The sequence below is a fragment of the Myxocyprinus asiaticus genome, chromosome 8 (assembly GCF_019703515.2).
Source record: "Myxocyprinus asiaticus isolate MX2 ecotype Aquarium Trade chromosome 8, UBuf_Myxa_2, whole genome shotgun sequence".
Classification (NCBI taxonomy): Eukaryota; Metazoa; Chordata; class Actinopteri; order Cypriniformes; family Catostomidae; genus Myxocyprinus; species Myxocyprinus asiaticus.
In genome coordinates this window covers 16,002,535-16,026,881 of record NC_059351.1, presented here as the reverse complement: position 1 = coordinate 16,026,881, position 24,347 = coordinate 16,002,535, and the positions used below count along the sequence as shown (strand labels likewise).

The window sequence follows — 24,347 nt, the reverse complement described above, 5'->3', positions numbered from 1 at the left end:
TGTGCCGCTTATTATTGCCCCACCAGAAACAAACTCTCCACATAATGCAGTTGCAGAAAAACTGCAGAAAGCAAAAGTTAGCAAATTTATGAATTATTATATAACGCATGTTTAATTCAAGGTTGAAGTACTGTATATTCTTTCTGATTAAGCCTGTTTGATTTAACATGTAATGTAACAAACATTTGATGTAACATTTTGTGAGTTTACTATCAAATGTTAAGTAATGCATTTACTATCAAACATGTACTAACATGTAATTAAGGTGGCTGTTATTTATGCATGAATCCATATGACTCCAATCGTAGTTAAAGTAAGCTCTTCATTAGTTCTTGTTTAGTCCATGCCTTAACTTATCATTAATTCATACTGAAGTAAGTATTAATTCAGGTATTAATTCATGATTATTCATGTACACTTATTGAAAAGTGTTACCATTTAACCTTTATTTTAGTTGTAAATGTTGCCTAATGTGGGTAAGGGACTGTCTAAAACATCCATACATTGTGCTAAAACGTCCTAATACTGTCGCAAGTGTGATAAGGGACCATCTGAAAAGTCCACACAAGCGACAACTGCATCACAACAAACATTTGCATCTGACCGCCTCCACAACAACACATCAAAGCCTACTTTACCTTATCACCTCCGGTGCCTGCCCAGTAGTAGTGAGCAGTGAGATGGCAGGGAGAGCAGGTCAGTCAAGAGCAGAGAGCCAATCATAACAGTGGGTATTTCATTTATCATGTCTTGAAGGAGAAGCAGCAGCAAACCGAGCGTTTCTGACAGAGGGTCAGAATGAGGGTGGAAAATTATCATGTTTTAATAATATGTTACAGTTTTTGTACAAAAAAACAATTTACTAATATTATCAGTTAACATCAAGGAACATATTAAAATAATTAAAAAAGGCATGTCATGACCCCTTTAATGCAAATCAGAAGAGACCATCCCCAAATCTTTGAGACATCCTGATCCTTAGAAAAGTGTGGGGCCCATTTCAATGGAAGTCCAAGGGATTTTTATTGCTCTTTTTCATCTGCCGGCAGACATTTATTTTCTGAACTAAAAATCTATTAGAAAAAAAACATGACTCTGTATTTGTTTCAAACAGGTGCAATGTATAGGTATTCCAATTATAAGCTTTTTTCACTCAAAATTCATGTAAAAAAAAATTGTTTTAGTAGTTAGCAAGTTAATGTAATCCTGCTTAGAGTATAGTGTAAATCATTTGTGGTTCACTGTCCTGGGCGAAGGGCTTGAGACTTGACCTGAGTACAGATACCCCCCAAAAAATGCCAGAAAACAGGACAGCAAGCTGTTGTTTATGGAGCCTTGTATTTGAGATGAGATGAAGTATTTTACGGTGCCTCTTTTACCATCCCAAAAAAGAGCGTGAAATGATCAAATGAATTGTAAGGAGGCGAAGACGCTTGCTGAGCCCTATGAGAGGTGGGCAGAGGTGTCAAAGTATGATAAAACGAGCGGGGGTCGCTAGTGGAGGCAGCCTTGCACTAAGGACTGCTCGAGGGATAGGAAACTGGGAGGTGTAGAATAGGTAGAGATGGAGAATGAAAATAGGCGGAAGCACTGAAGAGACAGTGGCGGTTGCAGCCGCATGGAAATGAGCTTTTCGAGAGCTGAAATGGCAGGGTCACCCCGGATGGAGGCGTGAATCCTAGCCACCCAGACCGACCTTAAGTCTCCCTCCAGGCTTGGTGAGTTTGATGGATGGGCCCGTGCAGCGAATGGGCGAACCCCGAGGCAAGGACCGCTGCGGCCGCTCGAGCAGGTGAACCCAACCTGCCATCGAACAGGGGCTCTCACTGCATTTGACTGGGAGAGTCCTCCGAGCTTCGAATGGGAGAGCCCATGATACAAATAAACGTGAATAGCTCACTCAGCGTTCGTAATGGGAGAACCTTCTCTGCGGTTTGAATGGGAGAGCCCTTGATGGATTGTGCTGGAAGAGTCTGACCCGCCCGAGCGGAGAAGTGAATCGTAGCTGTAGGGCAGATCGACCCGAGTGTAGACGTGAATCCTCGGCGCTCAGAACGACCTCAGCCTCTCCTCCTGACAATGGGGGCGCCCACAGCATTCGAACGGGGGAGTCCTCGCTGCATTTCAAACAGGGGACCCCCCAATACAAATAAACGTGAGTTAGCTCACATTGCATTCGAGCGGGAGAACCCCCACTGTGATTCGAACTGGAGAGCCCTTGAGTTCTGAAGGCGGGCCCGTCCTGCATTGTGGGATGGGGGCTTCCGGACTGGCTGGGGTGGACCCCTGCTGTGTCCGAATGGTGGGGCCGGCATATTGGAAAGAAGAGGATGAAGCAAGCATCCCCTGACCCCGAATGTAAAGGTTTGTGATTAGTTAATTAGGGCTCGGTGGGATTTCCTGATATGAAGACGGTTGATGCGGATGTAGCCGAGATGCGTCGGATGACCAGTGACCCAGTAATCGTATTAGGTGTTCGGGCAGGCCTTTGTGGGCTGCTGTGGTTGCGGCGGCGATGCGAAAGGAATGGCTTGAGTATAGTTTATCTGAGTTGCCGGAATTGAGCAGGATGGATTTGAGGTATTTTTGGAACCAAAATCAGGGTACTTCTTGATTTTGTCGTCGACGAAGAGGGAAGAGTTTTTTGTTTTGGATCCTCTATAATGTAGATAGTGGGCTAGAAATTTGAAGGGCTGGATGGGAGTAGGAAGGTTGAAAATGAAATTTGGGTGCCCTCTTTTGGTTTGGTCTGTTTTCTTTGTTTGAAGAAGTATTTGATTGTGTCATTGTCTAGGATGTGGTGGTCCGAAATGGTGGGATGGATTCGTGGACCGAATTTTGTTGTGGTGATGAGTTCGAAGCGACGGAGTAAGCCAAAAAAAGGCAAGGATAAACTTGCCGTCTAGAGTTTTTTGGGGTGTTTAGAGAAATTTAGCCCTGACAGAGAGTGTTTAGGCAATGAGTTAGTAGATCGATAGTAAGTAGTTGTATGGTATCAATTTTGGTTGGTTGGGATTTGTGAATGCCCTTGACGAGGAGTGAGATCTGGGAATAGCTTATTGTGGGGGAATTCTTTCCAAAAAATTCATTTGTGGAAGAAATGGATGCCGCTTAGGTAACCTTTAATAGTACCGGAGTGGAGGTTTTTGGTTTTGTTGAGTGAGGTGGAGGAGGATATGGAGAGGAGAGAAAAATGGCAGATTGTAATTTAGGTGGAAATCTTTGAAGCATTTCCAAGCTGTCCGATATGTTTGTAGGGTTCGGGGGGAAATGGCTTGAAGAATGGAGTCCTGGCGGGCGTGGAGGAGAAGTCTGGAAAGGTGATTTCTAGGAATTTCAGTTCTGAACAGGGAGGAACTGGGGTTGGTGTTGGGTTCGCTAGGCTCTGGATCTCTGAAAGAAAAAAACAAGGAAGGGTCAGCAATATGTTTTTTTGAGCCTGGAACGTGTTCTGCTTTAATTATGGTTAGCTAAGAGATTTAGGATGAAGTTCACTTGCAGAGGCAGCCTCGTGCATGGAACGGTTCTGGAGTAGGAGAGACTAAAATGGTAGAAGGGAGGGGAATAAAGTGAAGAGCAGAATTGGTCTGGAGCGGGGTTCTCCAGCGGAGGCAGCCTCATGTGGGAATCCGCTCTAGTGGCCCATGGATAGGAAGGGGTAAAGGGATGGATTTTGGCAGAGAGAATAGGTTGCATGGAAAAACTAAGGCATCTGGAACATATGTGAGGAAATGTCAGAATACATGCTTGCATGGGCATTTGTGATATGAATGGGCTGAATTCTCGGGTGCAGGACCGCAAAGCATTCAATGGGAGAGCATGCGATTCATGTGAGAATGTTTATGCTGAATTTACTGAGCTTGCTCAAAGCTGCAAGTGGCTGGATTTGCAGGCGTGGGCCTGCATGGCATATGATGGTAGGATGAACAGGATGAATCCTCGAACGAAGACTCACATGGCGTTTAACAGGAAGGCTTATGGTGAACTGTTTAGGGAAGACCTGAAACAGCCTGATTGTTGTCATTTGCTAGGTGGGTGATAGTTCGTTTGATATAAAATGGGTAACGGAGCCATGGAGGCTGAGACGCATGGTCTGAAAGACGTGCCGCGGTTGTGGCATGTGAACAGTAGCGGTGCTTGGACGGCACGTTTGCACTGTTTGCCGTGTAGTGGTAGTTTGTCATATGGCCCTAAAGATGCCACAGTTACAGCACTTGAGCACCGTATTTGCACTGATTGCAGTGCAGTAGAAGGTTTGATCGCACGGCCCAAAAGACACCGCAATTGCGGTGCTTGGACAGCATGTGCGCTGTTTGCAGTGTAGTGGGAGATTTAGTCGCACTGCTGAAAGACACCACTGTTGCGGCACCTGGACAGCACGTTTGTGCTGCTTAGGGATGTGTTGAGCCAATATAAAACATGGTAAAAGTAGCATCTGCAGATGCCTGAATGTAATGAGATGTTTGCTAGATTAAATGTCGAGAACATAAGAGAAACAATGTCAGGAAACATGCATGCATGTGCATATGAACAGTGTCATTTAAAGTTGGTTTGTCATGAAATTAGAAGGCACCTGAAACTGCCCAGATGAATACCATAGTCTGATGTTTATTAACTTAAACATATGGTTTGGAGTTTGTAGATTGTTTTCCAATGTAATGCGAGTCATTTCATAGCTCTGTATTACTGGCATGGGGTGACTCGTCTTGTTTTGACGAGGACGTATGAAATCGTAGGAGTTTGTGCCTGAGAGTTGGATTGAATAGATACTATAAGAGCACTGTTTGCGGACAGTGTGGTGGATAAAACGACTTGTTAATATTAATGGCTTGTAATAAATTCTACATAAAACTGAAATATTAGAGTATAAAGCAAGTGGCCAAGCTGAATAGTTCAGCGTAGATTTAATCTGTTACTTTAAACTTGGGTGGAGCGTAAAATTATGAGGGATTGTTGAACGCTTTTAAAATCATGCAGCAATTAAGTTGTATGGTCAATCTTGTAAATAAAAGTTTGTAATTCAATGATTCAAGCAAAAGTAGAGAAGACAGTCTGTAAAATATAATAATAGATTGATTTGACCTGCGTGAAGCATTTGTCCTGACAGGAGGGGGGAAAGTCATGTTATAGTGTAGAGATAGGTGGAAGTTTGTAGCAGCGCTTGCTTCGTGTTATTGGGGCTGCACGGCAAGGCGAGCTCGAATGCGGAGAGATGAGACGAGTTTGCGGAATGATTATGAATGAGTTGGGACACGGCGCGTGATCCGCCTCTGGCAGAGCCGAATTCGACTCGTGTCTTCTCAGACAGAGGCTGTGTATAACTGCAGTGTACTGTGGAACGTCAGAGCGAGTGCTGCGCGGCAGTGAACATGAGTTAAAATGTCTGTGTTGGTTTGAAAAGAAGTTGTAATTAGACTATCGGTCAATTGGAAGGTGTTCGCTGTTGCATGATTGCCCCTGTGTTCTGAATGGAATAAATTGCACTCCGAAGGACACTTTGAAGGGAGAACAATCGTGATATTCTTGTTAGAAGATGATGAACAGAATCGCTGAATGGATCATGCCCTAAACGATCTGCGTGGCGAGGTAATGAGGCTGACAGGAATCAGCTGTGCAGAAGAACCAGATTGAAACGCTGGGGAGCATTGGAATGATGATTGAATTAAATAGTTAATCTTTTGTTTCCCTCTCCTTCAAATGAAGCTGGGATAGAACTTAAGTGGCATGAGCCAGAGCAGCGCCCGTTCACGGAGACAGGGTTACACGATGGACCGCTCCGGGTGGAAAGTTAAGAATCAGAATCAGAATGAGCTTTATTGCCAAGTATGCTTACACATACAAGGAATTTGTCTTGGTGACAGGAGCTTCCAGTGTACAACCATACAAAAACAATACAAAAACAGCAGCAAGACATAGATAATAATAAAAAATAAAAAATAATTATACACATACGTACAGACACACACATATATACACAAATACACATGGGTAGTGCAAATCTAATACAATCTGTTATGTACAGTGTAAATACAAATCTGTTATGTACAGTGCAAATGTTTGTTTGTTTTTTCATCTCTTTATTCGTTATTTCATCTTGTTATATATAAGAGAACATATGAGCAGTCCTAGAGAGCTGTTTGACATGTATACAGTGCCGAAGCAGCCAGTTTGCGGAAGCAACTTCACGATATAAACTGCTTCGGTGAATGGAGCATAGAAAGAAAGACGGAGTAAAAATATAACACTTAACGTGGTGGCGATCAATACTGCAAAAAAACAAATGAGCTGCTTTGGCAGCTTCTGTTGAATAACGAGATTGTTTGGGTGGAAGAGCTGTTCTGGTAAAGGTGAATGCTTTGAAGCCAAGTTGCATCCGAGTCACTGCATGGGTCTATTCGCGGGCAATGAGCGGGGCCGAATGCCGGAAGACTCGACGCCATGTAGAGGTAAGCAGCTGTTTATATACACTTTCTCTAGCGATGTGATTGGTCAGATTAAATTACCTTGCTCCTCCCAAACCTTGTTTATAAAACTCCAAATAGTGTATTTGAATTTATATATAAATCCATTCCCTGATTTTTTTAAATTTTAATCCAGTATCACAAAATGACTATACCATGGAAATTTATTGGTTAACAGGTATTGGAGCCCTCTGGTCTCATTGGCTTTATAGTGTTAGCTAGTTTAATTTGTGCTAGGAGAAAGAACCATCAAAACAACAGGTTTCTGGTGTAAGCATATAAAGACATACATTATTATCAAATAACAGTAAAGAACTGATCTGAAGCCTATACATGATCTGTATTTTTCCTGCTTTCACAATTTGTTACCATGAAATATGCATATGTACCAGAATGTTACTGATTACTATCCTGATTTTTTTTTATTTTATTTTTTTATTTGTTTTTAATAAGTCATATCAGAGCTCCATCGCCAGGGCAGCAACATAATCATGCTCTTCAGTGTCTCCATATCCATCACTATCACTCTCTCTGTCTCTCATGGATTATTTTAGTTCTGCTGGGACACTCAAGAAAGCCTTAACTAATCAGATAATGAAGAAGTATTTAATTGAAAAGATTCCCCACATCATCTCTTTACGGAATTAACTATTAGAGACTAATTCATGTTGTTAAATGTCATGCTGCTCTTAAGCATCTGAACTTTATCTTTGCATCTCTGCTAATAAGTGTTAGATGCAAGGTTGAATGTTGAAAATGCTTTTATTATTGTCAAAGATGTACTTGTTTTTTTGTTTTGTTTTTTTCCCTATTCAACTGCCTAAAATTGATTATTTCTGTTTTAGGCAGTTGGGTAGCACAAAAATCAAGTAGGCCTACATCTTTGAAAATTATAATATACATTTTGTTAACACGTTTTCATTTTAGGTTGCCTTTAAGTCATACTGTTGTCTGATTTATTATTTTTTTATTTTACAGCATTTGACATTTTTAATTTCTTCTCATGAGGAGCACAGTAACCAAATGTTGAGGAGTTTGTGAACATAAATTAATATAAACTTTTTAAAAGCATATTTTAGAAAGGACTTTGGCCTGAGAACTTATTGCAATGATAAATCTATGTTTGTTTTATTTCTGAAACGTAATCTTAAACTAAACGGTTTAGTACGCCTCCTCTACACTAGATGGCGGTATGACGTCATTCACAAGCAGCGCGTCCCATGAGCAGACAAGAAGGATTTAACAGTGCTGCAGTCATAGCGGTATGTTCAGCTCTTATAAAACAAACTTTTATTCTTTTAAACTTATCAGCAAGAATGCATCGATAGAGAACACTTAACGGCACCTTAATAACTCATGAATTTGTATTTTGTAGTATAAATGTTGGGCATGAGTTGACATGAGGGGCTTTACTCATGCACATGAGAGTGCTGTAAGGGGAACGTATATTTCTGGACTACAGTTTTTTTTATGTCAAAGCAGTGATCACAAATGAAGTAATGTAATTATATATAATGTATAATTAAGCAGTGGGTAGACATTGATCATTTCCACTTTACTGACATGCAACGAGACTAGGCCTTCCTGCGTACATGCTAAAGGCCTTGATTTTGTGATTGTGTTTCAAAACTTTGTAAGCTGTCTATCTAGACAGAATTTTGAGGCATAAGATATCTATGTAGAAGAAGAACGTTCGAACGCACCTATGATGCCCAAAATGGTTCGATTCGAACTTTTGAGTGTGCCTTATGATGACCGAAAATGCTTATTCGCACGCAGCTACAGTATGATACCCTAAAATCATTTTGATTCAAACGCATATTTTGTTCTATACGAATGCGCGCCTTCCATGCTTAAAAATGTTCGATTCATATTTTCGAATGCGCCTATAATACCAGCAATGTTCGATTTAAACGTTTGAATACGCATATTATTCCCTATAATGTTTTATTTGAACGTTCGAATGCACCTATGATAAGTGGCGTAGCCAGAAAATGATTTTGGGTGGGCCCAAAAAATGGGCGGGCAAATACCAATTTCGTCTTTTAAATAAACTATCGTTTGCCTTGCCTGTTTGCCGTGCTCGCGCTCACTTTTTAAAAAAAAAAAAATTTTTTTTTTTTTTTTTTTTTTTTTTGTTATTAAACATTTCAAATATACAAAACAATTCTGACTTTTAACACAAACAGTCCAAATACAAACTAAACTAAAACAAAGAAATAAAAATTAAAGAAATAGAAAGGGCATCACAAACATATATTAAATTAATTTAACAATGACAGTTTTTATGACTCTCTTTTATTTTTTGGAAATTTTATGATGACTCAAAATAAATGTCAAGGTCAGTTTGGAAATGAGTAAAATTGGGTTTTAAATCACTCCACTTACTCTTACACTATTATGAATATAATGTTTTCCTAATAATAAAATCAGATCAAGAATATTTTTAAATGTCATATTTATTTGAATTAAGTAAAACATTTGAGATATTGAGGACTTACTACATTTTCAAACTCAAATTGCAACATCTCATGTCAGAAAGGAAGTTCAAGAGGGACAATCAAAAAATAAATGGACAATAGTTTCTTTTTCAGAATTACAAAAAGAACAATTGTAATCTATATCCAGATGAAAACAGTGTTTCTTTCACAGGATATGTTCTGCGAGCAATTTTAAAACCGTAACGATTAAAAACTCCCCACATATTTTCCCACACATACGAGAGTAACATATTTGCTCACACTGTCACTTACTGGCAGCCGACTACAGTGCTTATGTCATTTCTAGAGGACTTGATTGACAGCGATGCAGCCAATTAGGTCACATTGCCATATGTTTAATTATTTTGTTTTCTCAGTTTTGCTAAAAGACTTTCAAAAATCCGAATGTACTTTTTATTTTATTACATTATAAAAATAAATATCTGTAGTCAGAGAATAATATCTAATATTATGGGAGGGCCTGGGTCCAGCCCACCCGTGGCCACGTTCTTCCCTATGATACACAAAAATGTTTGACTCGAACCCGTCTATGATGCCCTTAATTTGGTACAAACATGTCTATATATGATGTCATGAATTGGTTGATTTGAATGCACCTGTCTATGATTGCCAATAATGTTCATATGGGCGAATGTGCATATGATGCCAAAAAAAAAATCGATTTACACTTTCAAACATGCCTGTGAAGACCTACATGTTCATTCGAATGCACCTACGATACCCAAAAATGTTTGATTCAAATGCATCAATGATGCCGTGAATTGTTCATTCGAACGTGTCTTTCATGCACAGAAATGTTCAATTAATAAGTTTGAATGCGCCTATGATGCCAAAAATGTTCGATTTAAACTTTTGAATGCACCTTTAATGCCTTAAAGTGTCTGAACACACCTATTATGCCCATTAAAGTAGGCATCTTAAGTTTTGTGACACAGCCGATATGTAGTGCATCGTCAGCCATCTGTCCTCAATTTTGTTATATTAACCTCCTTTTCTGTGTTTTATTTTTAGATCACTTCTGAAAAATGTCTGAACAACGAGCCTTAAAGAATCCCTATGCCGATTATACAGGGCCTGGATGTACACAAGACATGTTTGACATGCAGGGCAATGTGAGTAGTAGTGTCTGCCACCCCCACTTAACAATATACCAAAATGCATTTGCTTACACTCTTTTACATCTGTGTTCTCATATTTTTGAATCTCATTCTCTACTCTATGCAGATGACCCATCAATTTGCCAGTCATGTAAGCAGAAAGATCGGTGAGCTGCTGGCCATCATGGAGAATGGACTGAAGAATGCCGATCCCAGGGACTGTACATGCTACACTGGCTGGGCAGGTGTGATTGAACTCATATGTTTATGAAACATCATTATTAATGCTTTTCTAATTGTCAAAACAAACAAGCTCTGATATCAGACTATATGCATTTGTTTAAATCAGGGATGCATCAACAGAGAAATTATGGCAGATAACCAACATGATAGCCGATAGCTATTGATAGTTTTTGAGAGTTTTAAGGTTTGATGAATAATTTTTTAGTACTTCAGTGTTTGCCCGAGGATTTTTTTCAGCAGTCGTGCTAATGTGCGCAATGATAATGTGCCACGAGCCCGCAACGCCGGACCAGTATTTACGTGTCTGTGAAGGAATAGCTTAAAATGAACTTAACTTGCCTTATGTGTGTTTATTTACTGGGAGCTTTTGACACTTGAAGGGCTCTGGAAGCCCAGATAGCTGTAGTAATACCTGTCAAATAATGAAATGCCTCAGAAAATTACTTGCACTATTTTTATTAAACATACATGCAAAATAGATAATATAAACCTATTTAACACAACAAACACATATACCAACCATCAACACTACTGAATCACTACAGCAGTGGATCTCAACTGGTTTTGCTTCAGGACTGGGATTTTACATTGGACATCAAGTTACGACCTAACACAGTGAAAAAAACGTAACCTGTCGAATTTTCTTTGATCTTGCATAGTTTTGTTCTTGGTTTTCAAGTATAAGGGCATGTATCAATGGCCATTATTTTTGATGTCAACAACAAAAGATACAGGAAGTTTTCTCTTCCCCTTTTTAAAAGTATATGAGCATATTATATTTATTATCCTGTTTATTTCCTAATATCAAAAAATAGTTCGAATAAGGGGGCCTGGGTAGCTCAGTGGAAAAATACGCTGGCTACCACCCCTGGAGTTCGCTAGTTCGAATCCCAGGGCGTGCTGAGTGACTCCAGCCAGGTCTCCTAAGCAACCAAATTGGCCCGGTTGCTAGGGAGGGTAGAGTCACATGGGGTAATCTCCTCGTGGTCGCTGTAATGTGGTTTGTTCTCGGTGGGGCGCATGGTGAATTGAGCGTGGTTGCCGCGGTGGATGGCGTGGCAACGCGCTCAACAAGCCACGTGATAAGATGCGCGGGTTGACTGTCTCAGACGCGGAGGCAACTGGGATTCGTCCTCCGCCACCCGGACTGAGGCGAATCACTATGCGACCACGAGGACTTAGAGCACATTGGGAATTGGGCATTCCAAATTGGGAGAAAAAGGGGAAAAATCCCAAAAAAAAACATTACAAAAAAAAAAAAAAAATAGTTCGAACAGAACCTGTATTACACAGGAGGGAAACTTTGTCCATAATTTGCCCATAAGTCTCTAAAGTCCAGACGTTAATGTCCTTTTATGTACTTGCCCTTAAATTTACAGTGCGATGCCATATAATATAAAACTATACAATTTTTGTCAAAATATCACAGTTAATGTTATCACAGTTGAGGATGAGGTGTAATTAAAAAAAAACATTTTGGCGCATAGCACAGACTTTTCCTCCTCCTCATTGCTTTTAGCATAGAATTCCTCCATAGCGCTTTAAACTAGAAAATTCTCACTAGAATTCAAATGGGTCACATTAGTTTTGTGGTCTGCGCCGCATTATTGAGGGAGGTCCATGTGCCGGATGTGTGCGCTCCAGAGATGGCTCATGCCAAACTTGCGCAAAAACCAGACTTTAATCACTCAGTGAAAATACTACGTTGCAGATGAGAAGCATATTTAGCGTGTGTAAAGTGCAGAACTCAAGATTATCATTAAATTTGCTTAGAACATTTTTCAATGGAGGGAGAACCATGGCATTGTTCTTTCCCTGCTGTCCGTGACCCTCTCCGAACCAGTTGGGTAAGTTACTCTAAAAAAGTAATTAATTACTAACTACTAATTACATCTTCTACAGTATATACAGTGAACAGATTACTGTACTAATTACTCTGTCAAAAGTAATTGCATTACTTATTACTAATTACTTTCTAAAACCCTTATCAACCTCAACCAGATGAAAAATACAAGGATAGACATGAAATTGTTCTTTTAATTCTTTCAAATAAATAATATAAAATCAAATAAATTATTCATGAACTGGCCAAAGAATTTAAGGGGGTTGCATTAAATTTGAAAACATACATTTTAACATTAGACGTTAAATTTTGATTTTAAATTCACTATTGTTTTATATAGAATTGTTCTATAGTATATACAGTATTTAACACAATTACATCAGAAGTAACTGTAATTAAATTACTGAAAAATTAAGAGTAATCCCTTTACTTTTATCAATGAAAAAGTAATTTAATTACAGTAATTATTTACTTAGTAATGCATTACACCCAACACTGCTCCGAACAGACCTAGCAAGCGTTACATTACGTCAAGAATATTAATGAACCACTAATATTCTGTGCCACTCCTGAATGCATATAGGCCGGGGAAACACTGTACTTTTGTAACCTGGCCTAGAAAGAGTATATGCTTTGAATGATAAAAAATATGATCTTATAATAGATCAGATCATTTATATTATTATTTATATTGTCTTGTAATATCTATATCCCCCTTATCCCGTTCTCATCCAATTGCAGGAATTGCCCTTCTATATCTGCATCTCCACAGTGTGTTTGGAGATCCCTCTTACCTGCAGAGGGCTCTGGATTATGTCAGTCTCAGTCTGAGGAGTTTAACCCAGCGCTGGGTGACCTTCCTTTGTGGAGATGCTGGGCCGCTGGCTATAGCTGCAGTGGTATATCATCGCCTCCAGAAACCTCATGAGGCTGAGGAGTGTGTGAACAGGTCTGGTGTTGTTCTACCTCCATGTACATTCAAAAATACATTTAAAATGCAATTCATATAGACAATGACTTGAATACACCTCTTCTATGATAAAAATGCTTTCTATTTTTGAATTAAAACTCATTTGAATATTTTTGCTGGGTTTAAAGTAGGGATGTTCACGAGTTATCGATTAATCGAGTACTCATTCAGCTTTAAATATTCGACTAGTAAAAACACTACTTGAATATTGTCCTTAGATTTTTCTATGTGCCTTTGCCTGCTGTGGGCAGTACTGAAACAGCTTCTCTCACCCAAATCTTGCCGTTACAGTTCAATGTATTGTTTGGCGCTGTTGATGCATGACGTTGTTAAAGGAATAGTTCACCCAAAATGAAAATTCTGTCATTATTTAAAGTGATCTCATCTTGGAATGCATGTTTTTATGTAAGAGTGCTTTTTTTTTTTTTTATCTAGATGTTGTTGTTTATGTATAGTGCTTATTTTTAAATAAGAAAAACTTCAAAGGTTGAAGTTTAAACTTAAATTCAAAGTTTCAAGTAATCGATTACTCATGTCCTTATGTGTTGGAGTACTCAACTACAAAATTACTCGAAATGCCCATCCCTAGTCAGAAATATCTAGGTGATTTAACTGTCCTGAGATTGTAACAACAAAAAGAGTTCCATTCCAAAGGCTGAAATTCTTGGAAAGAGTAGTTTGGCATAGTGTCTTATGAGTATTTCTACTAATAATATCAGATATTTTGACCTTTTTCTGAAACATTCATGATATTGTTCAAAATACTTTTTACCTTAAATTAAATAGTGTTTGAAAGTAATGATCAATATGTGTACACATATATTCAAGGTGTAGGAAAAATCTTTTATTGCCTTGTTACACCTCATTTGAACATTTTGCAAAATTATATGAAAGCAACATGAACACAAAAATACAATTTCTAAGAAGCATATTTCTCCTTTTTAATCATCTCGGTTATACTAATTTGTCCATGACCCATGCAAGCTTGATCAACATTGTGAATATTGACCATTTAAAACCAAATGAATGAGTTGAATATCATTCACTTTTGTCTAAAAGAGATATATTGAAGGGATAACTGTCAAAATATTGTATAGTATTGTTGGATTGTCAGTATTTTAATGGATTTGCCAAAGAATTGCCATTCATTAAAAATCTCGTACTAAGATTCCAAGATGAGGGTGAATTGTGAAAGATTTCTTGGTCTAAGTGGCAGCATTTCTTTCTCCATCCTGTTTCTCTTTCTCAGTACTGACAGGGATTATCTTATCTTATTATCACCTATTTGCTCATGTTTCCAGGCTGCTGCAGTTCCACCAGTGTGTAGTGCAGGGGAGTGGCAGACTTCCTGATGAGCTGCTGTATGGCAGAGTGGGGTATCTTTATTCGCTCATCTTCATCAATCGGCAATTTCAGCAGGAGGTTATCCCCATTCAATACATTCAACAGGTCAGTCACCATTGATTTGGCATCAAACTTGAACAAAAGAGCATAACTTAATTATTGAACTAAGGATTCAGGGTAATACAAATTGGACTTATGTATGGATTGAACTTAAAAGACAACATGAAATCAAAACCGACCCAGTTTACATTTACTTAACTTAAAAATGAGGAACATAGCAAGCAATTTGTCATACAAAAGTCAACAAAATCTGCTATATCACGCTGCCAAGTTCTCAGAGTAGCTGGAGTAGTATAGAAGCTAGTGCAGAAGACCAAGATAAACAAGGAAAGGTTTTTTGTTTGTTTGTTTTATTATAAAATAATAAGTGCAATTAGAGTTATTATTTACATTTTTGGTTTTCATAGTTTTTGATCAAAACATAATATCTTTTTCAATGTCTAAATGGCCAAATGTCATCCAATCAGCAAGCTTCTTCGAATACGAATGGCTTACTTATAGTTCTCTCTGGCTGCATTTTAATTTGGGATAGGAGAAAGTATTGCACACTTGCAAAAGCCAATTCATGTTGTCTTTTATTCATTGGATTTTTCATTTGACTTAAAGGGTTAGTTCACCCTAAAATGAAAATTTTCTCATGATTTACTTACCTTTAAGCCATCCAAGATGTGTATGATTTTCCTTCTTCAGCAGAACCGAACTGAAGATTTTTATAAATAGAAAAGAAGCCCATTTCAGCTCTGTTTGTCCATACAATGCAAGTAAACGTGTGCCATCAGGCTGCTGGCTGTTTGACGGTCCAGAAGGCATATTTAGGCAGCATGAAAGTAATCCACACAACTCCAGTCGATCAATTAATGTCTTCTGAACCGAATCGCTATGTTTTCTTAAAAATTAAATCGATAATTAAAACTTTATTAACTTTTAAAAATCGCTTCCTGCCTGCAGTCGACGCATCACGTTACCGTTGCGTGACGTCAGAGCAATGGCATGTTTACGCAAGAAGTCGGAAACCCGCGCTTTGTTTACAACAGATGAATGAACTTCGTGGGATAGTTAGGTCATTTCAAACAGCAATCCAGCACTGGCCGGAAGCAACGATTTCAAGTTAAAAACGATTTAATTATCAATTTGTTTCTTACACAAACCTATCAATTTGCTTCAGAAGATATTAATTGATGACTGGAGTCATGCAAATTACTTTTATGCTACCAAAATATGCCTTTTGGACTGTCAAACACCCAGCAGCCTGATGGCACACATTTACTTGCATTGTATGGACAAACAGAGCTGAAATGGGCTTATTAAAATCTTCATTTTGGTTCTGCTGAAGAAGGAAAGTCATACACATCTGGGATGGCTTAAAGGTAAGTAAATCATGAGAGAATTTTCATTTTTGGGTGGACTAATCCTTTAAAGGGATAGTACACCCAAACTGAAAATGCTCTCGTCATTTACTTACCCTCATGCCATCCTAGATGTGTGTGACTTTCTTTCTTCTGCTGAACACAAACAAAGATTTTTAGAAGAATATCTCAGCTCTGTAGGTCCATTCAATGCAAGTGATTGGTGACCAAAACTATGAAGCTCCAAAAAGCACATAACGGCAGCATAAACGTAATCCTCACGACTCCGGTGGATTAATACATGTCCTCTGAAGCGATCCAATTGGTTTTGGGTGAGAACAGACCAAAATGTAACTCCTTTTTCACTTTACATCATAATTTTCAACCCTTTAACAAATCTGCGTGTTTATTTCAGATCTGTGATGCTGTGCTGGTGTCTGGACAGAGTCTGTCTCAGAAAAACAGGATTCAGGAACAAACCCCCCTTATGTATGAGTGGTATCAGGAGGAGTATGTCGGTGCCGCCCATGGACTGTCTGGGATCTACTACTACCTCATGCAGGTGAACACACTCACTGTACTTTATGAAAAGTTTCTGTCTCTCTATGACTGCCATTCAGAAAGTTTTTTTTTTTCTCCTTGGAATTCCAATAAGTGTATGAGACAGTGTCAGAAATTAAAGTTTACAGTACATGAATGGGCAATGTTTGCACCTGGATTTCATTTTCAAAGGAATTTTTTACCTTTATGAAGGCATATGTTTTTAAAACATTACTATTTAATCTATTTAAACTATTTAAAACAAGGCTCATCTGTTTTTGTCAAATATGTCAGTTTAATTAAGAATTTTTTTAAAAAGAATAGTTCACCCAAAAATAAAAATGTCATCATTTACTCACCCTCATGCCATCCCAGATGTGTATGACTTTCTTTCTTCGTTCTTTGTTTCCGCGTGGGACATGCTGAACTCAGCAAAAACACATTGAAATGCACTCTAAACCTATTTATCTACACAATCGTTTGCAATATAGGCTTTTATGAAGCAATATAAAATAATGTAATGACAAAAACGTCCGTCGGACCTGCAAAAAGTTACACACGAATTGACGGATGCACAAAAACTTTCTGCTCAGTAAATCTGACTGAATCCATACGATCTAATAAGGTTATTTTCTGCAGATTATAATTTGTGTTCCGTTCTGTGTACATTAATTACCATTTAAATGTAAATGCGATCTTCCTTCTCATGTAAATTAGATTTTATGATGATTAAGTTTGTAATAGTTTGCAGTGCCCCACTTCCGCTAAATATTTTATAGTTTATGGCCATTATCACAGATAAAAGTCAAAGTGGGAAGCCAGAGAACGTTATTTAGTGTTTAAAGCCGCAGCTCTGTATGCTGTCAGTCAAAGCTCAACATGAGCCGTTAAAGCCACACAGCTGCGTGTCTTGCACTCCACAGACACGACATAAACCTTTGGCTTACCTGTAGGAGAAATTAGTGGAAACATGCATCTCTCAATGACGTGATTACTGTTAATATTGTATTTCGTGTTACATGTACAGTAAATAATAGTTAAAAAAAACAAAACAAACAAATAAAAAGGCTTTTTAATCTCCATAAAATGTTTAACCATGAATGGAACTCATTCTCAATAAACAAGATTGGTAAGCAGACATTGTTTCTGAGGAGATTAAATATTTTATTTCCATGGCCATCTCATATTTGAGTTGTAAACTGAAATGTCGAGATCGTGTTGAACGAGTTAAAGAAAAAGTACATCTTGCATTTGAAAAGAAAAAAAAAAGGTGGGCACTGCTGAAGTAGCCAGTCTCTGTCAGCTTGAATTATATAAAAAAAAAATATTATAGATCTGCTTTGGGTGTCTGTTGGCTCTAGATATTGTTTGCACAATTGTTTTGTTGTTGTTATTCAATCGTAGAGTGCATCAAAATTTAGGCTAATGAATGCATTTTAGCCAAACATGACTTCACCTCGACAACTTTATGCATCTGAGTTATGATGTCATTTTTCTGATTACTAAATTAATCGTTAGAATATTTGTTAGATTACTCGATTACCAAAATAATAGATACTGACAGCCCTACAGGGGACTTTTCCAGACCTGGATATGTCATGGAAATAAATAAAAAATAAAAAACTCTTGTTACTCTCTTCTCTAAAATATTTAATCACCTAAACATTCTGTTGAGGAGGTTTTTTTAGGTAATTGGCTGAAATGGTTCACAAATGTATCAAAATATATTGTTTTTTTAACAAATCGGTCTAAATTTCATGTATTTATTTATTTCGGCATTTATACAATTCCTGACAGTTCAGTCAATCCAGCTATATCTTTTAAAAATAGCAGAAAAAGAAAAGGCTAAAGCCAAAAAAAAAAAAAAAAAAGTCAATTTTTACATTTTTTTTAGTTTATTTTTTATAATTTTCCAGTTGGTTCAAAGTCATTGAAAAAATCTATTGGTTATTCTGTCTGTCTCACTTTAGCCTGGTTTTGTTGCTGGAGAGGACAGGATTTCTACTCTGGTCAAACCCAGCGTGAAGTACATGTGCCAGCTGAAGTTTCCATCAGGGAATTACCCTCCATATGTGGGGGATTCTCGAGATCTTCTGGTGCACTGGTGTCACGGCTCTCCAGGAATTATCTACATGTTGATACAGGCTTTCAAGGTATAAATCTCCATGCCAGTGGTTTTAAACATTTCAGTCACCTGTGCAGTTTTACGTATCAATCTTTTCACACACACACAAAAAAGTACTGAATTAGAAATGGATTTACACTTCAAACTGAAGAATGAATTAATTGTATATTTATGTATTCAAGGCCAGGACAAACATTGGTCTTTAGCTCTCAGTATTGCAGTGACACACAACAGCAGACTGTTTTTATAACACCTTTAGAATATTGTTCACATTAGCTTACACAATCTATATTAACACAAAAAAGGGCCCCACTTTATATTAGGTGTCTTTAATATGTACTAACATTAAAAATCCATACAATACAATGTACTTATTGTGTAACTACATGTTGTTCTGCAAAATTGTCACAAGATTCACATTTGCTGCTACTGCGGTTGAGGTACAGGTAGGTTTAGGGTAAGGGTTGGGGTAGTGTTAGGTTTAAGGGTAAGGGGAACAGTGTAATACTACAGATGTAAATAAATGCAGGTAATTCAAATGCAAGTATAATGCAATAACAAGTATGTACATAATAAGTCCATTGTATCAAATGCTTAAGTGCATAGTAGTTGAAGACACCTAATATAAAGTGGGTCCCATAAAGTTATAAGACATGAAAAAGGCACAAGAAAACAACGGCATAGACAATGTAGTGTACACGCAAAATTAATAAACTCTCAGTCAGCACATACTGTATACATTGTATACACATTAACCTCAATATACAATGCACATGTAGAAGGCTTACAAAGTGAAGTTATTAGGTTACATAATATACTGTAGTTCATATTCAAATAGCTACTTCTGAATAATTTTTGGGTGGTTGCATTTTGTGACTACTGTAAGATGTATGTATGGAAGTAAATTACAGTAAGATTGTTTGGGACTAGCATAGAAGGACTGCATCAGCTGTTTTCCTCTCCAGGTGTTTGGTGTAAAGCAGTATTTGGAGGATGCGCTGCAGTGTGGGGAAGTGATCTGGCAGAGGGGTCTTCTGAAAAAGGGCTATGGGCTTTGCCATGGAGCTGCTGGAAACGGGTATGGTTTCCTGGCCCTTTACAAAATCACGCAAGATCCCAAACACCTCTACAGAGCCTGTGTGGTGAGTCTGGCTCATCTGAAACTTAGATTATACTTTTGTTACCTTAAAGGGGTCATATAATGAAAAATAATTTTTCCCTTGAGCTTTTCCTTAAGCTTTTGTAAGAAAAGTTTGATAAATATACTCAAACTTTCACCACTTAAAGCTCCAATCCAAAAAGACTTGGACTAGATAAGAGAGTACCAACTAAACTGGAACTGATTACAAACTCTTAAAGTGATAGTTCACCCAAAAATGAAAATTCTCTCATTATTTACTCACCCTCATGATATCCCAGGTGTGTATGACTTTCTTTCTTCACCAGAAAACATTTGAAGAAAAATAGAAAAATATCTTAGCTCAGTAGGTCCTTAAAATGCAAGTGAATGGAGATTTCTCTTTTGAAGCTCCAAAAATCACAGACAGTCAGCATAAACGTCATCCATATGAAACCAGCTGTTAAATTAATGTCTTCTAAAGCAACACAATCGCTTTTGGTGCCTAGAGACTGCAATGGCAAGATGTACAGTGAAAAAGGAGTTACATTTTGGTCTGTTTTCACCCAAAACCAATTGGATCGCTTCAGAAGCATTAGCCACATTTGAGCTTACACTAATGATTGCTTCATGGCTGTCACTATGATAGGGTGTTGTCAGATGTGGTTTACTATTAATAAGTAATTTGTATTTTGAAATGTATTTCTGTGACACAAAGTTCCTGGCTCTATGTAAAGTTTTATGAAGCAACGCTTTTAATCTTACATGAAGTCTGTCCAGTATTTCTCAAAGCACTTCAATGAAATGACACTTTGTCGTCGGGTTCATTTATGCATATTTCGTGGAACTGATGAAAGCTGCTATAAATAATTCTGCTGTCAGGCTAGATGTTGTCATTTTCTGCTATGTGTACCAAGGCATGATGGGATTTGATGTCTTCTCATCTGTAGTTTGCAGACTGGTGCATGAATTATGGAAAACATGGCTGCCGGACTCCAGATACTCCGTTCTCTCTGTTTGAAGGTAGAGTAAGAGTTTTACATTGATATTTTTGTATATAGTCCAGATAGGTCTTTTTTTTTTTTTAGAAAGAAGAAAGAAAGAGGTAGGAATTGTTTTTTATTTGTTTGTAAAAATCTAAACCAAAGTCAAATTAAATTTGTATGGCCTAAAACATACAAAAAAAAAAAAAAATAATATATATATATATATATATATATATATATATATATATATATATATATATATATATATATATATATATATATACAGTTTGTTTTGTTTGTTTTGTTTTTTTGCCTTTTGTTGATATACAAATTTGGCAAATGAGTCATAGATTTAATTTTCTAACCACTTCTTCGAATAAGTCACAAAATGCCCCAGTAATTCAAAATATGGGGCAAAAAAAAACAAATCAGGGAAGTATTATTCTGTATCTTTTTTTTTTTTTTTTTTTTTTTGAAGCATCTGAGATAATTCTTAACGTGTTTTCGCATTAAAGATGAGTTTGTTAATCACATTTTTAGGGTAAGATGTAATAAATTCTCATTCTTCAGAATTTATAGTTTTGAATTATAAAATTGAAGTATTTTACATAAATGGATGAGAAGAGAATTTGTTTTAAATGGTAAGAAAAAAAATGGCTCTGAAAATTATATCCAGGGGCAAATATTGCCCCATAATATAAAAGTAAATTTCTTACACGGGTCTAAAAGCTCTCATAATTGCAAGTTGCAAAAAAGATTGATTGTGAAATCAATCTGATGACATGGTCTTTAGAAAACTTAAAAAAATAATAATAATTTTACATTGTCAACAAAATCAGCGCAAATATTTTGTAATTATTCAATATATATTACCTAGCCCAACAACACACCACAAAAGTTATATTTATTGCATGGGGGAAATTAATTGTGGTTTGAATTACAAGTTGCAGTACTAATTTATTACCCCCTGGTTTATCATATTTTCTAATGAAGGCATGGCAGGCACTATTTATTTCCTGGCTGATTTGCTGCAACCAGCTAGAGCGAAGTTCCCTGCATTTGAAGTGTAAAGGTAACTATGCCTCTTTATGAATATTTGGAAATTAATACATTAATTGTCCAAATAAACTATTACTTTTAAATGCATCATTCCAGACTGTTCCAGACGGCTGAGGTTCTTCGCTTGAGCTTCGTAGAGCTGTAACAACGCATCCTCTGACAGTGGGATAGTACTGTCACTCTGCATGTATGTCTGCATATCTCAAGTCTGCCAAATTCTCTCAAAGTCGTATGAGAGTTGCTTTACATGTGGGAAACATGACACCAGAGAGATGCTGTTTACTCTAATCTAGTTAAAGGTGAATGGGACTGTATTTTCAAGACTATAAAGGATAAATGCATATGACAATAAAGTCATATGCTTACCAGATTACACTGATTTTCTTTGTGAAATATTTCTAAATGTTACTAGGGCAGTTTTCACTGACTCATTAATTTGATGTCAGAATACATTCTAACAAATACATGATTGCAACACAGCAGTGTTCAGTTTTCCATCCCTGTAAATTTAAGTAAAAATGCTTACATACACAGAGTCAACTGCTTTAGCGTTACACTTACAAAAGACACTTTTGGCAGTGTTCAAATGCTTTCAGTAAGATTTATGTCCTTGGTATATGCATTAGTACAAAACATATATATACAAAACATGGTTTTTCCTTTTTAATCTCTTGATAATACTGGTAGTGATATCAGAGTATGTAGCATATAACGGCGCTAAAGGCACACCTTAAGGAAAATTTCTTTTTTTTTTTTCTGGTCACAAAGTGTATCAAGGTTCAAGAAATACATTTATTTTTATTCAATATTGATGAAGCAGCATAAGTTACGTGAAAAGAAATTACAGAAGGTTATGAATAGTTTTTTTTTTTTTTTTTTTTTTTTAAAGGTGGTGTGGGAGCCTTTTACCTCACACCTGGGGTAAAAGGCTCCCTCACTTGGAATAAAAGGCCTCCAAGGGGGGTATATTGATGTATTGTACAATTTGTCAAATTGTGCTAATAATTTTAAGAAAGCAAAATGTTTTTTTTTATTATTATTAAGATTATACTTATTCAAAATAACCACCTCAGAAAAGGGTGCATATTTTCTTGTTAATTTCAAACACATTTGACAGTTCATCTCAAGTATTCTATGAACTAATGAATCTCCATTGTGATTGGATCAGTCAGTGTGAGCCCACTTTGAACAATGTTCATAACAAATCTATTCGCCCCACTTAAGAAAAACAATGTGTTTAATAGGGGCTTTAGCCCCTGCTACGGGAGGGCTTTTTACCCCAAATACTATCCTTTCACTTCTTGGATATCTATTTAATTTGTATATATATAATCACCTTAAAATTGAAAATGACAAATAAGTATTTTGTTTCAAAATGAATGTGATAATTTCCAGGTTATGCATTAGCTACATACATTTACAACATTTAAAATATTATTAAATATTAGATCAAATTGCCTTAAAATCATACTTTAGACATTACACGCAATGATCTCATGAAACAGGAAAATGTTGTAGTTTATAATGACAAACTGGTGTTTAGGAAAGTTGTTGTTGCTTTTCAGTGTTTTGGGAGAAAACTTAAAGGAGCCTTTTACCCCCAGGGAGCCTTTAGCCCTGTTGTACCTTACTGCAAAACAAACATACTGTATGTTAGATGGTAGAATTTGTTTCCATTTTCATTTGCAAAAAAAAAAAAAAATCATAATTTGTTCATTTTCATCTACACACCAATAAAAAAATAGGAAAAATATGTTTTGCTGTCAGTGATCTGTTCACATTCACTTTTGTCTTGTCCAAAAGTACATGCGTAAGCATTAACAATGGGGTTGCAAATTATAAGTGTCTGTAACTTTTTTCTCCACTAGATGGAGCTATAGAATTCTGCCATGCCTTTGAGAACTAATGCCTGCTTTTAATACCAAACCAGTAAATTTTACCGGCTATTTAGATTATTACAGTATCTGGATAATATTGTATAGATTGCACCTTGCTAGTGCATTCATCCAAACCAAATATAAACACAAGAAAGGGTTGCAAGTTGTGGCCAATCCCTTGGCAACACCATAAGATAAAACATTCAATTTTTCAATTATCCACAGGTATAGAGTTTTTGGAAACATCTGCATGTCAGTGCAAATTTATAAAGATACTGATATGTTAGGTTTATAGTAGGAAATGTAATCAGTCAGCATAATGCTGTCATAAATATTATGTGCCAAATGAGGCTTTTCAATAAGGTAATTAGTCAAACACAATGTTTTTTTGTTTGTCAAAAATACTAAGGCTCAAGTTCAGTTTATAAAGTTAAATACATGTATTGTGAGACCTGGCTAGAGTATGAAAACTGCATGCATACATGTAGTTTGATTTGACATTTACATTTTATATTACTGGTGTAAAATCTTCAGCACAATCAAAGAACAGAATATTTCTAAGTTACATTACTGTCAATATTTTCACTTTAATCCAAGTCACAAGGTCAGAGGATGTGAAACTGGTGTTCCTGTGTAACCCCTTAAAAAAAAAAAAAATAGAAAAACATGTAAGTTTGAAAAGAATGCAAAATAGAAGCATTTTCAATAGTGGTCATAGATTTTAGACCCTACTGTTTATTACATATGAAAAAAATAGTCATTTTGTCATGGTGATTTG

The 24,347-nt window shown here is 36.9% G+C and overlaps 1 protein-coding gene across 1 annotated transcript; it reads left to right on the top strand.

Moving 5' to 3' along the window:
* The first annotated feature begins 7,651 nt into the window (after positions 1-7,651).
* LOC127445120 (glutathione S-transferase LANCL1) lies at positions 7,652-23,445 on the top strand. Its single transcript, XM_051704925.1, has 11 exons — positions 7,652-7,723; positions 9,974-10,074; positions 10,187-10,304; positions 12,887-13,094; positions 14,417-14,564; positions 16,281-16,427; positions 18,376-18,558; positions 19,496-19,672; positions 20,598-20,670; positions 21,627-21,705; positions 21,789-23,445. The coding sequence occupies exons 2-10, from the start codon at positions 9,988-9,990 to the stop codon at positions 21,701-21,703; spliced, it is 1,218 nt and encodes a 405-aa protein (XP_051560885.1). The 5' UTR covers positions 7,652-7,723; positions 9,974-9,987; the 3' UTR covers positions 21,704-21,705; positions 21,789-23,445.
* Positions 23,446-24,347: the final 902 nt, after the last annotated feature.